Source organism: Thalassophryne amazonica, chromosome 12 (genome assembly GCF_902500255.1).
Source record: "Thalassophryne amazonica chromosome 12, fThaAma1.1, whole genome shotgun sequence".
Taxonomy (NCBI): domain Eukaryota; kingdom Metazoa; phylum Chordata; class Actinopteri; order Batrachoidiformes; family Batrachoididae; genus Thalassophryne; species Thalassophryne amazonica.
The window spans coordinates 100,588,674-100,603,976 of record NC_047114.1 but is presented as its reverse complement, the minus strand read 5'-3'; the positions used below and the strand labels follow the sequence as shown (position 1 = coordinate 100,603,976).

At 42.2% G+C, this 15,303-nt stretch overlaps 2 gene segments (V, D, J or C); both read left to right on the top strand.

Moving 5' to 3' along the window:
• The first annotated feature begins 378 nt into the window (after positions 1-378).
• On the top strand, positions 379-1,082 carry LOC117521340. The segment is given in 2 exon segments: positions 379-507; positions 589-1,082. Coding segments are annotated over 2 exon segments (540 nt in total).
• A 181-nt stretch (positions 1,083-1,263) lies between these two features.
• LOC117521339 lies at positions 1,264-1,904 on the top strand (the record flags this gene model as incomplete). The annotated part of the segment is given in 2 exon segments: positions 1,264-1,460; positions 1,549-1,904. Coding segments are annotated over 2 exon segments (402 nt in total), but the record flags the coding sequence as incomplete, so codon positions are not given.
• Between the last annotated feature and the right edge of the window lie 13,399 nt (positions 1,905-15,303).

The window sequence follows — 15,303 nt, the reverse complement described above, 5'->3', positions numbered from 1 at the left end:
TCATCAGCATAACAGTGAAAAGTAATTCCACATTACTGCAGTGTTTGTCCAAGAGGTGCTGTCGAAAGAAAGAATAGCAGAGAGCCGAATACAGAACCCTGCAGTACTCCATGTTTTAGTTGAGTGATACATCTTGCCAGGTATCTCTAATCTCAGAGTCTGAGGACCCAGAGACATGAATGTGACTGCTGACGATGTGGCCGATGATTTGGACCAAATGATTTCTCTGTGATACTTTGAACTATTTGACACACTGACGTGTTTGAAGACAAACATTTTATTGTGACGAGAGCGACGCAGCATCAGTGTCACTTCCTGAGATGAAGGTCGAGGACGTTTAACCGACAAATGAAGAAAGAAAAACCAGACAAAGTGACTGAGGAAGGAGACGAAGCTGCTGCTGAACTCCAGAAGGAAGCAGAGTTCAACACAGGAAGCATTCAGAGAAAGTTCCACTCACAATGCTGCTGCCACACACACTTTTCATTTTACTAACAATTCTAACAGGTAGGATTCAACATCAACAAGAGTTGATTCATGTGGCTCATTTTTCTCTCTTTTTACTCTAACACAGTTTGTGTCCTTCAGGTGTCAGCTGTGAAGAACTCACTGCAGTCCACCATCAAGAGGACACTTTAGAAGGCAGTACTACTACTCTGGAGTACAAATACCACAAAACTGCTGCTGCTAATGATGAATTTTACTGGTATCGACAATATCCAGGAAAACCACCAGAGTTCCTCCTGGTCATCTCAGGTTTGAGCAGCACAAGAGCAGCAGAGTCTGTGAAATCAGACAAAAGGTTCTCAACTAAACTGTCTGAAGATAAACGTGGTGTGTATTTGGAGATCAGCAGTACTGCAGTGACAGACTCTGCTGTGTACTACTGTGCTGTGAGGCCCACAGTGACACAAAACAGTCTGTGGACAAAAACCTCACTGAGTGACAAACAGCACCACCAAGTGGACACACAGCATCACGAGGAACTCTTTAGACAAAACAACTCAAATCGTGACACAAATAAGATCCAGGTTGCTGTGGTGTACCACAGGGGTCAATCCGAGGGTCTCAGTACAATTTAAGTGTTGACATCATTTGGCAACACAACATTCTCCCTTTTGCTGATGACATCCTGTTCTATCTTTCTGTACTGATGGCAGTCACTCTGTTTTTCCTCACAAACTTTGTGGTCACAGCTGCAGTTCTCCTACCAGGGTTCCACCAATCACACATTTTCCTTCTTGATTCAGACTAAATAAAGTGCTTAACAATGACCACTAGAGGGAGCCACAGACTGTTTGCCATCAATGGATGATGTCATGTTGACGGTTCACCAACAGATGATGTAGATGAAGGTCCAGATGGTTCAGAGTCTCAGTGTTCTTCCTCTCTCTCCTCCCCTCTCACTGCAGACATGAAACACTGGCTGACAAACATCCTGATTCTGACTCTCTGGCTCGGTAACTCTTTAAATCTACTGATTGTTCTCCTTTAATCAATCATCTTTATTGATTCATCTCTTCCTCTGCATGTTCTGTTCTTCCCCAGAGTGTAAAGGAGAAGACAGAGTGATCCAGCGCACAGCAGATGTCATTGCTGCTGAAGGACACCACATCACACTTCAATGTTCCTTTGAAACCAGCAGCACAAGTTCTAGTTTGTTCTGGTACCAACAAGAACTAAATGGTTCTCCAAAGTTTATGCTGCTACGAGATAAATTTGGAACAAGAAGAAATGCTGCAGAGTTCAACAAAGAGAGATTTGATGCTGAAGTCAACAAGACATCAGTTGATCTGAAGATCCAGAAGCTGCAGCTGCGAGACTCTGCTGTGTACTACTGTGCTCTGCAGCCCACAGTGACAGCAAGCAGCAAAAGAGAGGACAAAAACACTACACAACCACCACTAGAGGGAGTCAGTGTGCAAAAACACTACACAACCACCACTAGAGGGAGCCAGTGCGCAAAAACACTACACAACCACCACTAGAGGGAGCCAGTGCGCAAAAACACTACACAACCACCACTAGAGGGAGTCAGTTCAACTCCACACCCACCACCCTCCAGCACTAGCACGCCAACACTTCAGGAACACGAAGTGAGACGTGCTGAAGGCGGTGAACCCCAGGAAGGCGGCCGGCCCCGATGGTGTACCTGGAAAGGTATTCAAAGCGTGTGCTGACCAACTGGCTGGAGTTTTCACCTGCATCTTTAATCTGTCCCTGTCATAGGCCATCATTCCACTCTGCCTCAAATCCTCCACCATCATTCCAGTCCCAAAGAAGTCAGCAGTGGAGAGCATGAATGACTACAGGCCTGTGGCACTTAGGCCTGTGGTCATGAAGTGCTTTGATGGACTGGTCTGTCAGCACATCAGAGCCTGTCTGCCTCCCACTCTGGACCCCCACCAGTTCGCCTACAGGGCAAACTGTTCCACAGAGGATGCTATTACCACAGCTCTCCACACCGCGCTGAGCCACCTGGAGCACCAGGGGAGCTATGTGAGGATGCTCTTTCTGGACTTCAGCTCAGCCTTCAACCATATCATCCCGGAGATCCTGGTCCAGAAACTAACACATCTGGGCATCTCCACCCCCAACTGCCAGTGGATCAATTCCTCACAAACTGCCCACAGTCTGTGAAACCTGGCCCCCACCTTTCCTCCACCATCACACTCAGCACCGGTTCCCCTCAAGGCTGTGTACTGAGCACCCTCGTGTTCAGCCTTTACACTCACGACTGCTCTCTGACCCATCTCTCAAACACCATCATAAAGTTTGTGGATGATACCACTGTGGTACCATCTCGGGGTGAATGAGTCTGATTACAGAGATGAGGTCAACCGACTGACAGCATGGTGTTCAGCTAACAACCTACTGCTGAACACCACAAAAACAAAAGAAATAATCCTGGACTTCAGGAAGAACAGGGCTGACCCAGCCCCGCTCTACATCCAAGGGGACTGTGTGGAAAGGGTCAGCTCCATCAGGTTCCTGGGAGTGCAGCTCTCTGACAGCCTTTCCTGGACTGCCAACACCACAGTGGTGGTGAAGAAAGCCCAGCAGCGACTCCACTTCCTGAGGATGCTCAGGAGAAACAATATGGAGGAGAAGCTGCTGGTGTTGTTCTACACAGCCACCATCGAGAGCATCCTGATGTACTGCATCACAGTGTGGTACGGGGGGTGCTCAGTAGTAGACAGGAGAGCGCTGCAGACGGTGATCAAAACGGCCCAGGGGACTGGCTGCTCTCTGTCCAGCCTGGAGGACATTGCCAGCTCTGGCTACCTCAGTTGCTGCAATGTGGCTCGTTTTCAGCCTGGAACTGCAGCACTACAGCAGCCTGAGGTCTACTTCTATCCATCCAGCTCTGCACCTGTGCCAACTCCATCATGGCAAGTGTTATTCATGCCCTCCTGGCTTTGCTCTGTCTTCATTCTCAGAGTATGAAGTTAACCAGGAGGCCCCTTTGAGTGACTGTAACTGTTTTATACACCTTACCTTATGTCATCACCATCAAAGGTTACAGAATATAGTCAGCAGTCAGGGGTGCTGGATGGTTGGCATGAGCCTGGTTTTCGAACACAAAAATTTTAAACATCTTCTCAGTCTTCTCCTAAATAACTGTTTTATCTCATCAAACAGCTCTTGGTCAGTCACTGAGTGGTGACTAAGAAAATCAAGAAGCATTTTTATTACACACGTTGAAATGTATTATGTTGATGTTGCTGATGTCAGGAAATGTGCAGCTTAACCCAGGTCCTGTGCCCGATGTGATATCACTACAAACTCCTGCTGATTTTTTAAATAGGTCCGGTATTGGTTATGTACACATGAATGTCAAAAGTCTTTTGCCCAAAATTGATCTGGTTAGACTCTGGGCCAAATCAACCAATGCTGATATTATGGTTTTATCTGAGACATGGCTGAGTAGTTTCACTCGTGATAGTTTGAGATATATATATATATATATATATATATATATATACACACACAACCCCTGGCAAAAATTATGGAATCACCGGCCTCGGAGGATGTTCATTCTGTTGTTTAATTTTGTAGAAAAAAAAGCAGATCACAGACATGAAACAAAACTAAAGTCATTTCAAATGGCAACTTTCTGGCTTTAAGAAACACTATAAGAAATCAGGAAAAAAAAAGATTGTGGCAGTCAGTAACGGTTACTTTTTTAGACCAAGCAGAGGAAAAAAATATGGACTCACTCAATTCTGAGGAATAAATTTGGAATCACCCTATAAATTTCCATCCCCAAAACTAACAGCTGCATCAAATCACATCTGCTCGTTGACATTGACCCTATGTCATGAAACTGACCCTATGTGTCTTTTTGCAAGGAATGTTTTCACAGTTTTCGCTCTATGGCAAGATGCATTATCTTCTTGAAAAATGATTTCATCATCCTTAAACATCAGAAAAGTGTCCAAAATATCAACGTAAACTTGTGCATTTATTGATGATGTAATGACAGCCATCTCCCCAGTGCCTTTACCTGACATGCAGCGCCATATCATCAATGACTGTGGAAATTTACATGTTCTCTTCAGGCAGTCACCTTTATAAATCTCACTGGAACGGCACCAAACAAACGTTCCAGCATCATCACCTTGCCCAATGCAGATTCGAGATTCATCACTGAATATGACTTTCATCCAGTCATCCACAGTCCACGATTGCTTTTCTTTAGCCCATTGTAACCTTGTTTTTTTCTGTTTAGGTGTTAATGATGGCTTTCATTTAGCTTTTCTGTATGTAAATCTCATTTCCTTTAGGCGGTTTCTTACAGTTCAGTCACAGACGTTGACTCCAGTTTCCTCCCATTCGTTCATTTGTTTTGTTGTGCATTTTTCGATTTTTGAGACATATTGCTTTAAGTTTTCTGTCTTGACGCTTTGATGTCTTCCTTGGTCTACCAGTATGTTTGCCTTTAACAACCTTCCCATGTTTGTATTTGGTCCAGAGTTTAGACACAGCTGACTGTGAACAACCAACATCTTTTGCAACATTGCATGATGATTTACCCTCTTTTAAGAGTTTGATAATCCTCTCCTTTGTTTCAATTGACATCTCTCGTGTTGGAGCCATGATTCATGTCAGTCCACTTGGTGCAACAGCTCTCCAAGGTGTGATCACTCCTTTTTAGATGCAGACTAACAAGCAGATGTGATTTGATGCAGGTGTTAGTTTTGGGGATGAAAATTTACAGGGTGATTCCATAATTTATTCCTCAGAATTGAGTGAGTCCATATTTAAAAAGTCTAAAAAACTGTTACTGACTGCAACAATCTTTTTTTTCTTGATTTTGTATAGTGTTTCTTAAAGCCAGAAAGTTGCCTTTTGAAATGACTTTAGTTTTGTCATGTCTGTGATCTGCTTTTTTACTACAAAATTAAACAACTGAATGAACATCCTCCGAGGCCGGTGATTCCATCATTTTTGCCAGGGGTTGTATATATGGATGGGTATCATATTTTCCGTACTGATCGCTGTGCTAAAGGTGGAGGGGTGGCTCTCTATATCAAAAATACCTTTCAGGCAACAGTACAATGATCAAGTCTGTGCCTAAACAATTTGAACTGCTTATTTTGAAAGTTGAATCCATGAAGATCTGTGTTATATTTGTTGTGGGATGTTACAGACCTCCTTCTGCATCAAAGGATATTCATCCTCATTGTCTGACTGCTTATCATCTATAAACTATCATGAACTGGTTTTAATGGGGGATTTAAATTGGGACTAATTAACTCCTGCACCTGATTCTTTTAAATACTTATGTGATTCAGTACATTTGGCCCAAATTATAGACTAAACATCCTGAGAAGTCAACACTCCTTGATTTGAACCAATGTTCTGCAGAAATATAAAGCGACTGCTGTTTTTGTAAATGATGTTAGTCATCACTGCATAACTGCTTGTGTGAGAGACACAAAGCTACGTGTAAAGTGTAAACTATGTATTCTACTAAATAGAAAATTTAAATTGTTCTGTGAACAAGCTTTTTAAAATGATCTTTATCTCTGATTGGACCAGAGTAAATTTGATCCCAGAGCCTGAGATTGCACTGTAATATTTTAAATCATTGTTGTTGGACAATTTTTCTTTTCAGTTTATTTTAATTTATATAACACCAAATCACAACAGAGTTGCCTCAAGGTGCTTCACACAGTAAGGTCTAACTTTACTAACCCCCAGAGCAATAGTGGTAAGGAAAACTCCCTCTAAGGAAGAAACCTCAAGCAGACCAGACTCAAAGAGGTGACCCTCTGCTTGGGCCATGATACAGACACAAATTACAGAACAATTCACAAAGCAAATATACACGAAATGCTGTTGGTGCACATGACAGGAGGGTCTCCAGCACAAATATCACACCCATCTCTGGATGGAGCTGCACCTTAAACAGAGAGAAAAAAACAACCAGGCATCAGAAAGACAAAAAAATACAGTATAATTTGTCAACATTAAACAACAAGAAAAACAGAAGAAATACTAAGGTGATCGTCGGCCACTAGCCCTAAACTTAAAACTTAGGTGTATGGATGGATGACAAATTGTGTTGGAAAGAACATATCAAATATGTTTGTAAAAAAATAACTAAGTCAATAGGAATCATAAGCAAAATAAGATATGTACATTACAAATGTCTTTTAACATTATATTACAGTTTAGTTTATCCTCATTTGGTTTATTACAATGTTGTATGAGGAAGGGCCTTTGAAACTTACATAAACAAAATCTTTCTTTTGCAGAAAAAATTTGTTTGTATAGTTTCTTTTTTGAAACCTTGTGCTCCAAGGGCACCTTTGTTTTTTTAAATTGCAGCTCTTAAATATGTATCATAATTATTTTCCTGACCTGTATATTTGTCTTCAGAGCACTTCATGATATGAGCTGGCTTTTTTTTTTAAATTAAATATTATTTTGTGTATAACCATCAAATTCATAATTATCCGACAAGGCATATTTGCATTTATTTTTGACTGGTGGTTGGCTCTCACTGCGGTATTGTATCACTTCCTGTTCCGGAGCACAGCAGTGTTTTTCTGTATCCGTTAGCTGTTTAATCTGCGCAGTTAGATTGATCTAGTTATCTAGATTACGATTTGTTTCCCAGTGTAATCTTTACGTGCCTTAACTAAAGCACTCCTTCTGCTGAATCACCTCTAAATTATTTACACATTATTCACTTTGCGTGTTTTTAGGAATCCGCTAGCTTAGCGCAGCTACTAGCTCTTAGCCGATTTAGCATGGCGGCTTCTCCTGTCTCTCCCGCACTTTTCTGCTCTGGGTGTGAAATGTTTAGTTATTCCTCAGCCTCCTTTAGCAGTAACGGTACTTGTAATAAGTGTAGCTTATTCGTAGCTTTGGAGGCCAGGCTGGGCGAATTGGAGACTCGGCTCCGCACCGTGGAAAATTCTACAGCTAGCCAGGCCCCTGTAGTCAGTGCGGACCAAGGTAGCTTAGCCGCCGTTAGTTCCCCTCTGGCAGATCCCGAGCAGCCGGGAAAGCAGGCCGACTGGGTGACTGTGAGGAGGAAGCGTAGCCCTAAACAGAAGCCCCGTGTACACCGCCAACCCGTTCACATTTCTAACCGTTTTTCCCCACTCGACGACACACCCGCCGAGGATCAAACTCTGGTTATTGGCGACTCTGTTTTGAGAAATGTGAAGTTAGCGACACCAGCAACCATAGTCAATTGTCTTCCGGGGGCGAGAGCAGGCGACATTGAAGGAAATTTGAAACTGCTGGCTAAGGCTAAGCGTAAATTTGGTAAGATTGTAATTCACGTCGGCAGTAATGACACCCAGTTACGCCAATCGGAGGTCACTAAAATTAACATTAAATCGGTGTGTAACTTTGCAAAAACAATGTCGGACTCTGTAGTTTTCTCTGGGCCCCTCCCCAATCGGACCGGGAGTGACATGTTTAGCCGCATGTTCTTCTTGAATTGCTGGCTGTCTGAGTGGTGTCCAAAAAATGAGGTGGGCTTCATAGATAATTGGCAAAGCTTCTGGGGAAAACCTGGTCTTGTTAGGAGAGACGGCATCCATCCCACTTTGGATGGAGCAGCTCTCATTTCTAGAAATCTGGCCAATTTTCTTAAATCCTCCAAACCGTGACTATCCAGGGTTGGGACCAGGAAGCAGAGTTGTAGTCTTACACACCTCTCTGCAGCTTCTCTCCCCCTGCCATCCCCTCATTACCCCATCCCCGTAGAGACGGTGCCTGCTCCCAGACTACCAATAACCAGCAAAAATCTATTTAAGCATAAAAATTCAAAAAGAAAAAAATATAGCACCTTCAACTACCCCACAGACTAAAACAGTTAAATGTGGTCTATTAAACATTAGGTCTCTCTCTTCTAAGTCCCTGTTGGTAAATGATATAATAATTGATCAACGTATTGATTTATTCTGCCTTACAGAAACCTGGTTACAGCAGGATGAATATGTTAGTTTAAATGAGTCAACACCCCCGAGTCACACTAACTGTCAGAATGCTCGTAGCATGGGCCAGGGCGGAGGATTAGCAGCAATCTTCTATTCCAGCTTATTAATTAATCAAAAACCCAGACAGAGCTTTAATTCATTTGAAAGCTTGTCTCTTAGTCTTGTCCATCCAAATTGGAAGTCCCAAAAACCAGTTTTATTTGTTATTATCTATCGTCCACCTGGTCGTTACTGTGAGTTTCTCTGTGAATTTTCAGACCTTTTGTCTGACTTAGTGCTTAGCTCAGATAAGATAATTATAGTGGGCGATTTTAACATCCACACAGATGCTGAGAATGACAGCCTCAACACTGCATTTAATCTATTATTAGACTCTATTGGCTTTGCTCAAAATGTAAATGAGTCCACCCACCACTTTAATCATATCTTAGATCTTGTTCTGACTTATGGTATGGAAATAGAAGACTTAACAGTATTCCCTGAAAACTCCCTTCTGTCTGATCATTTCTTAATAACATTTACATTTACTCTGATGGACTACCCAGCAGTGGGGAATAAGTTTCATTACACTAGAAGTCTTTCAGAAAGCGCTGTAACTAGGTTTAAGGATATGATTCCTTCTTTATGTTCTCTAATGCCATATACCAACACAGTGCAGAGTAGAGTATCTCATCAATAGTTTTACATCCTCATTGAAGACAACTTTGGATGCGGTAGCTCCTCTGAAAAAGAGAGCTTTAAATCAGAAGTGCCTGACTCCGTGGTATAACTCACAAACTCGCAGCTTAAAGCAGATAACCCGTAAGTTGGAGAGGAAATGGCGTCTCACTAATTTAGAAGATCTTCACTTAGCCTGGAAAAAGAGTCTGTTGCTCTATAAAAAAGCCCTCCGTAAAGCTAGGACATCTTTCTACTCATCACTAATTGAAAAAAATAAGAACAACCCCAGGTTTCTTTTCAGCACTGTAGCCAGGCTGACAAAGAGTCAGAGCTCTATTGAGCTGAGTATTCCATTAACTTTAACTAGTAATGACTTCATGACTTTCTTTGCTAACAAAATTTTAACTATTAGAGAAAAAATTACTCATAACCATCCCAAAGACGTATCATTATCTTTGGCTGCTTTCAGTGATGCCGGTATTTGGTTAGACTCTTTCTCTCCGATTGTTCTGTCTGAGTTATTTTCATTAGTTACTTCATCCAAACCATCAACATGTTTATTAGACCCCATTCCTACCAGGCTGCTCAAGGAAGCCCTACCATTATTTAATGCTTCGATCTTAAATATGATCAATCTATCTTTGTTAGTTGGCTATGTACCACAGGCTTTTAAGGTGGCAGTAATTAAACCATTACTTAAAAAGCCATCACTTGACCCAGCTATCTTAGCTAATTATAGGCCAATCTCCAACCTTCCTTTTCTCTCAAAAATTCTTGAAAGGGTAGTTGTAAAACAGCTAACTGATCATCTGCAGAGGAATGGTCTATTTGAAGAGTTTCAGTCAGGTTTTAGAATTCATCATCAGTGTTGCCACAGTTACTTTGAAAAAGTAATCCAATTACTGATTACTGATTACTCCTTGAAAAAGTAACTAAGTTAGATTACTAGTTACTTTTTTAGTTACTTTTCCCAGCTGTCAACAACCCTCTGCCACCTCAACATGACAATGATACCTGTTTTGCCAAAACTTACTTTATAGTCACCCTTTCTTGACTTCAATGAAAATAAATACTTGTTTTATAAAAAGTAAAATAAAGACCTCTTTCTTGACCTCATATTTAACTGTTGACAGCACTGTAACAGTAAAACTTGCAATTTCGAACCTACATTGTTTATAAATGTAACTATTAAATTCATTCTAGCATTTTTCTAACATTTAAATTCTCTCTAAATATTTTACTTGTCGAAATTAATATTATTTTAAGTAGTATTAGTAGTTGTAGTAAAAAAAGGCTTCAAAACTGGACCTTTAATCTAGGGGTGTTGTGGGGGGGGGCACATCCTTGCCCCACGCCCCCATTCCATCTGGATTCGCCCCTACTTTGGCGTTTGAGCACAAAGAATGGATAACATTTATTTATGCAGAAAACGTGACCAGATTTACAGGTAAGAAAGTTTTATTGTGTTTTCACATCATGTGGTCCTCAGAAAGAGAGTTTAGGTGCATTTGAGTGGAAAATAGTGTTAGTTGTTGACGCGTTGTGGAGGATCAGCTGTTTTAACGTGCAGATACGGAGCAGCTCAGCTCAGCTCTAAATAAAGGAGGAAAAAAAAGTATAAAAATGTCTTTGTAAATCTCAGTGCAGGTGTGCTGATCACCGTGCTTTAAGAGACGACGAGTCGAGCAGCTGCAAAAAACCGCGGATTAAAAGCTCACAGCTCACTTAAAGTGAGCAGTTCAGTCGAACCCCGACCTCCTGCCCACGGACCAAGTTTAATGCTGCTATCGACCCACAATGAAAAATAATAGTAACGCACAGTGATATGGAGAAGTAACTTTAATCTGATTACTGATTTGGAAAGATTAACGCGTTAAATTACTCGTTACTAAAAAAAGTGGTCAGATTAGAGTAACGCGTTACTAAGTAACGCGTTACCGGCATCACTGTTCATCATAGTACAGAAACAGCATTAGTGAAGGTTACAAATGATCTTCTTATGGCCTCGGACAGTGGACTCATCTCTGTGCTTGTTCTGTTAGACCTCAGTGCTTGACACTGACTTCCTGTTCCGGAGCACAGCGGTGTTCTGCTGTATCTGTTAGCTGTTTGAACTGAGCTGTTTGAGTTCTTTGAATTAACAGTCTTTTTCAAGACTTTTTTACTTTTTACTTTTTTTTTTTTACTTTTTCACCGTGCTCCAACGCCTAAAGAAGACCTCTAACGGTCGAAACATCGCGACGGAGCACTTTTATCAGCTAACTTTCATCAGCGTTGGCAAGCTAACTAGCTTGCTAACGCTTTCGTTTTTATTTTTATTTTATTTTTTAGCACTGTTGTCGTGTGTTACCTGTGCTGCTCCGCAGCCTGTCCAGTGGATTTTTATTTTATTTTTTACCACCGTTGTCGTGCGTTACCTGTGCTGCTCCGCAGCCTGTCTAGTGGATTTTTATTTTGTTTTTTGCCACCGTTGTCGTGCGTTGCCTGTGCTGCTCCACGGCCTGTCTAGTGGATTTTTATTTTATTTTTTGCCACCGTTGTCGTGCGTTGCCTGTGCTGCTCCACGGCCTGTCCAGTGGATTTTTATTTTATTTTTTGCCACCGTTGTCGTGCGTTACCTGTGCTGCTCCGCAGCCTGTCTAGTGGATTTTTATTTTGTTTTTTGCCACCGTTGTCGTGCGTTGCCTGTGCTGCTCCACGGCCTGTCTAGTGGATTTTTATTTTGTTTTTTGCCACCGTTGTCGTGCGTTGCCTGTGCTGCTCCGCAGCCTGTCCAGTGGATTTTTATTTTATTTTTTACCACCGTTGTCGTGCGTTACCTGTGCTGCTCCGCAGCCTGTCTAGTGGATTTTTATTTTGTTTTTTGCCACCGTTGTCGTGCGTTGCCTGTGCTGCTCCACAACCTGTCTAGTGGATTTTTATTTTGTTTTTTACCACCGTTGTCGTGCGTTACCTGTGCTGCTCCGCAGCCTGTCCAGTGGATTTTTATTTTATTTTTTACCACCGTTGTCGTGCGTTACCTGTGCTGCTCCGCAGCCTGTCTAGTGGATTTTTATTTTGTTTTTTGCCACCGTTGTCGTGCGTTGCCTGTGCTGCTCCACGGCCTGTCTAGTGGATTTTTATTTTATTTTTTACCACTGTTGTCGTGCGTTACCTGTGCTGCTCCACAGCCTGTCCAGTGGATTTTTATTTTATTTTTTACCACCGTTGTCGTGCGTTGCCTGTGCTGCTCCGCAGCCTGTCTAGTGGATTTTTATTTTGTTTTTTGCCACCGTTGTCGTGCGTTGCCTGTGCTGCTCCACGGCCTGTCTAGTGGATTTTTATTTTATTTTTTACCACCGTTGTCGTGCGTTACCTGTGCTGCTCCACAGCCTGTCCAGTGGATTTTTATTTTATTTTTTACCACCGTTGTCGTGCGTTACCTGTGCTGCTCCGCAGCCTGTCTAGTGGATTTTTATTTTGTTTTTTGCCACCGTTGTCGTGCGTTGCCTGTGCTGCTCCACGGCCTGTCTAGTGGATTTTTATTTTATTTTTTACCACTGTTGTCGTGCGTTACCTGTGCTGCTCCACGGCCTGTCTAGTGGATTTTTATTTTATTTTTTTTTACCACCGTTGTCGTGCGTTACCTGTGCTGCTCCGCAGCCTGTCTAGTGGATTTTTATTTTATTTTCTACCACTGTTGTCGTGCGTTACCTGTGCTGCTCCACAGCCTGTCTAGTGGATTTTTATTTTATTTTTGCACCGTTGTCGTGCGTTCGCTGTTGCCGTGCGTTACTTGTGCTGCTTCATGGCCTGTCTGGTGCCTTAACTAAAGCACTCCTTCTGCTGAATCACCTCTAAATTATTTACACATTATTCACTTTGCGTGTTTTTAGGAATCCACTAGGTTGCGTAGCTACTAGCTTTTAGCCGATTTAGCATGGCGGCTTCTCCTGTCTCTCCCGCACTTTTCTGCTCTGGTTGTGAAATGTTTAGTTGTTCCTCGGCCTCCTTTAGCAGTAACGGTACTTGTAATAAGTGTAGCTTATTCGTAGCTTTGGAGGCCAGGCTGGGCGAATTGGAGACTCGGCTCCGCACCGTGGAAAATTCTACAGCTAACCAGGCCCCTGTAGTCGGTGCGGACCAAGGTGGCTTAGCCACCGTTAGTTCCACCCTGGGGGATCCCGGGCAATCGGGAAGGCAGGCTGACTGGGTGACTGTGAGGAGGAAGCGTAGCCCTAAACAGAAGCCCTGTGTACACCGTCAACCCGTTCACATCTCTAACCGTTTTTCCCCACTCGACGATACACTCGCCGAGGATCAAACTCTGGTTATTGGCGACTCTGTTTTGAGAAATGTGAAGTTAGCAACACCAGCAACCATTGTCAATTGTCTTCCGGGGGCCAGAGCAGGCGACATTGAAGGAAATTTGAAATTGCTGGCTAAGGCTAAGCGTAAATTTGGTAAGATTGTAATTCACGTCGGCAGTAATGACACTCGGTTACGCCAATCGGAGGTCACTAAAATTAACATTAAATCGGTGTGTAACTTTGCAAAAACAATGTCGGACTCTGTTGTTTTCTCTGGGCCCCTCCCCAATCAGACCGGGAGTGACATGTTTAGCCGCATGTTCTCTTGAATTGCTGGCTGTCTGAGTGGTGTCCAAAAAATGAGGTGGGCTTCATTGATAATTGGCAAAGCTTCTGGGGAAAACCTGGTCTTGTTAGGAGAGACGGCATCCATCCCACTTTAGATGGAGCAGCTCTCATTTCTAGAAATCTGGCCAATTTTCTTGGATCCTCCAAACTGACTGTCTAGCATTGGGACCAGGAGGCAGAGCTGTGGTCTTATACACCTCTCTGCAGCTTCTCTCCCCCTGCCATCCCCTCATTACCCCATCCCCGTAGAGACGGTACCTGCTTCCAGACCACCAATAACCAGCAAAAATCTATTTAAGCAAAAAAATTCAAAAAGAAAAAATAATATAGCACCTTCAACTGCACCACAGACTAAAACAGTTAAATGTGGTCTATTAAACATTAGGTCTCTCTCTTCTAAGTTCCTGTTGGTAAATGATATAATAATTGATCAACGTATTGATTTATTCTGCCTAACAGAAACCTGGTTACAGCAGGATGAATATGTTAGTTTAAATGAGTCAACACCCCCGAGTCACACTAACTGTCAGAATGCTCGTAGTACGGGCCGGGGCGGAGGATTAGCAGCAATCTTCCATTCCAGCTTATTAATTAATCAAAAACCTAGACAGAGCTTTAATTCATTTGAAAGCTTGTCTCTTAGTCTTTTCCATCCAAATTGGAAGTCCCAAAAACCAGTTTTATTTGTTATTATCTATCGTCCACCTGGTCGTTACTGTGAGTTTCTCTGTGAATTTTCAGACCTTCTGTCTGACTTAGTGCTTAGCTCAGATAAGATAATTATAGTGGGCGATTTTAACATCCACACAGATGCTGAGAATGACAGCCTCAACACTGCATTTAATCTATTATTAGACTCTATTGGCTTTGCTCAAAAAGTAAATGAGTCCACCCACCACTTTAATCATATCTTAGATCTTGTTTTGACTTATGGTATGGAAATAGAAGACTTAACAGTATTCCCTGAAAACTCCCTTCTGTCTGATCATTTTTTAATATTTACATTTACCCTGATGGACTACCCTGCAGTGGGGAATAAGTTTCATTACACTAGAAGTCTTTCAGAAAGCGCTGTAACTAGGTTTAAGGATATGATTCCTTCTTTATGTTCTCTATTGTCATATACCAACACAGAGCAGAGTAGCTACCTAAACTCTGTAAGGGAGTTAGAGTATCTCGTCAATAGTTTTACATCCTCATTGAAGACAACTTTGGATGCTGTAGCTCCTCTGAAAAAGAGAGCTTTAAATCAGAAGTGTCTGACTCCGTGGTATAACTCACAAACTCGTAGCTTAAAGCAGATAACCCGTAAGTTGGAGAGGAAATGGCGTCTCACTAATTTAGAAGATCTTCACTTAGCCTGGAAGAAGAGTTTGTTGCTCTATAAAAAAGCCCTCCGTAAAGCTAGGACATCTTTCTACTCATCACTAATTGAAGAAAATAAGAACAACCCCAGGTTTCTTTTCAGCACTGTAGCCAGGCTGACAAAGAGTCAGAGCTCTATTGAGCTGAGTATTCCATTAACTTTAACTAGTAATGAC